The sequence below is a fragment of the Amphimedon queenslandica genome, unplaced genomic scaffold (genome assembly GCF_000090795.2).
Source record: "Amphimedon queenslandica unplaced genomic scaffold, v1.1 AMPQUscaffold_11400, whole genome shotgun sequence".
In the NCBI taxonomy this organism is placed as follows: domain Eukaryota; kingdom Metazoa; phylum Porifera; class Demospongiae; order Haplosclerida; family Niphatidae; genus Amphimedon; species Amphimedon queenslandica.
The window spans coordinates 1-1,869 of record NW_003548358.1 but is presented as its reverse complement, the minus strand read 5'-3'; the positions used below and the strand labels follow the sequence as shown (position 1 = coordinate 1,869).

At 33.4% G+C, this 1,869-nt stretch overlaps 1 protein-coding gene across 1 annotated transcript; it reads right to left on the bottom strand.

Annotated features, from left to right (window-relative positions):
* Positions 1–126: 126 nt before the first annotated feature.
* On the bottom strand, positions 127–1,138 carry LOC109589359 (protein arginine N-methyltransferase 7-like; the record flags this gene model as incomplete). Its single annotated transcript, XM_020005453.1, has 4 exons — positions 127–430; positions 510–667; positions 713–792; positions 898–1,138. Coding segments are annotated over 4 exons (732 nt in total), but the record flags the coding sequence as incomplete, so codon positions are not given.
* Between the last annotated feature and the right edge of the window lie 731 nt (positions 1,139–1,869).

Genomic DNA, 1,869 nt, shown 5'->3' with positions numbered 1-1,869 from the left:
AGGATCCCCACAGGTTGATATTTTCCATTATAACTATCAATTTTAAAATCCGNCTTTTGTCAATTATAGTCACATATCAGAAAATGCAAATTTTTGAAGAAAATTTTGATCATTTTCAATTTCAACATTTTAAAACAACCACATAAAAGTACATTTACTTTAATTTGTAGTTTGTAGTTAAAAAATTAGTTCAAATTCCATACCCAAGTCACCAGTTCCAGTGTTCATACTAATATCATAAGCCACACCTACTGACCCCTCTCCCTCATAATCCTCCTTTACAAAGAAACACACTCCTTGATTCTGATTGGATGACCAGTTCAACTTATGACCAAATATGGGCTCGTCTAATAAAACTGGAGTCCATCCAGTACTGTACTCCATCCAAAGAACAATCCCGTGACAAGAAGTGGGTGTGGTCAACGACCAACTAATTAAAATTTTAAAAAATACAATATTAATTAATAAAATACCGTACACGTACATGTATACATTAGCGGGTCCTATACCTTCCTTTCTCTCTCAATATTGTGTCTTTCGGAACCGGAGATGTAAAGTCAAATTTCATTAGTGTCTGGACCCCACTGAGGGGGTAGGAGGGATATTCCCACAGTGAATAATCCTCAGGGGGCAAGGACTTATTAATATCAGGAATACTTTCCATTACCTAATGAATATTAATTAATAGTTAATTAATTAATCCATTAATTACTGCATCATCATAAGGTGTTAAGTAAAACTCTTCAACTTTTCCAAGAGAATGTTTCAATAGATGAAGGTTTTCAAATTTAACTGTAAACAAAAACAACAAATAAATAAATAAATAAATAAATAATTAATTAATTACATGTACATATTAAATTAATTAATTACAGAAGTACATGTACATGTAATTACCGGCTATTCCCATTAAGTGGGCGGAGCCTGGGGTTATTGCACAATCAGTCGACAGAAGAGGATCTAGTGCAGTCCGTACATACCAGAAGTAAAGAGAGTGCCATGGTAACGTCATGGAAACAAAGAATGGTTCAGCTAACAGGATATCAATAGAGTGTCCAATTAAGTGAGTGGGTGTGATGTCATTAGGATCAACAGACAATAAACTAATGGAGTCTGATAATGAGGAACAAGATATGATCTGGAGAGAGAAACAGTCATTAACATAACTGTATAATGGACATGTATATGTATCAGGAAATGTAATAAAAATGAAGAATTCTCTACTTTTCATTTTTGGCAAAATTTGGCCTGTGACCCTGTACTATAGTACAGGGACTTTTTGGAGCAACTTATAAAAATCGTAAAAAATCCAAATTTGATCGGAATCAGCTCAAACTTTCTACGCAACATAAGAACATGTATATGCATCAGGAAATGTAATAAAAATGGAGAATTCTCTCCTTTTCATTTTTGGCAAATTTGGCCTGTGACCCTGTACTATAGTACAGGGACTTTTGCTCAATTTTGGAGCAACTTTAAAAATTCGTAAAAAATCCAATTTTGATCGGAATCAGCTCAAACTTTCTACACAACATAAGTACATGTATATGGATTGGGAAATGTAATAAAAATGAAGAATTTTCTACTTTTCATTTTTGGCAAAATTCGGCCTGTGACCCTTGTCTTTTGTCTTTTGTCTGATTTTGGACTTTTGTCTGATTTTGGAGCAACTTAAAAAATTCGTTAAAAATCCAATTTTGATTGGAATCAGCTCAAACTTTCTACACAACATAAGTACATGTATATACATCAGGAAATGTAATAAAAATGAAGAATTATCTACTTTTCATTTTTGGCAAAATTTGGCCCGTGACCCTATACTATAGTACAGGAACTTTGGCCCAATTTTGATGCAACTTCAATTTCGCT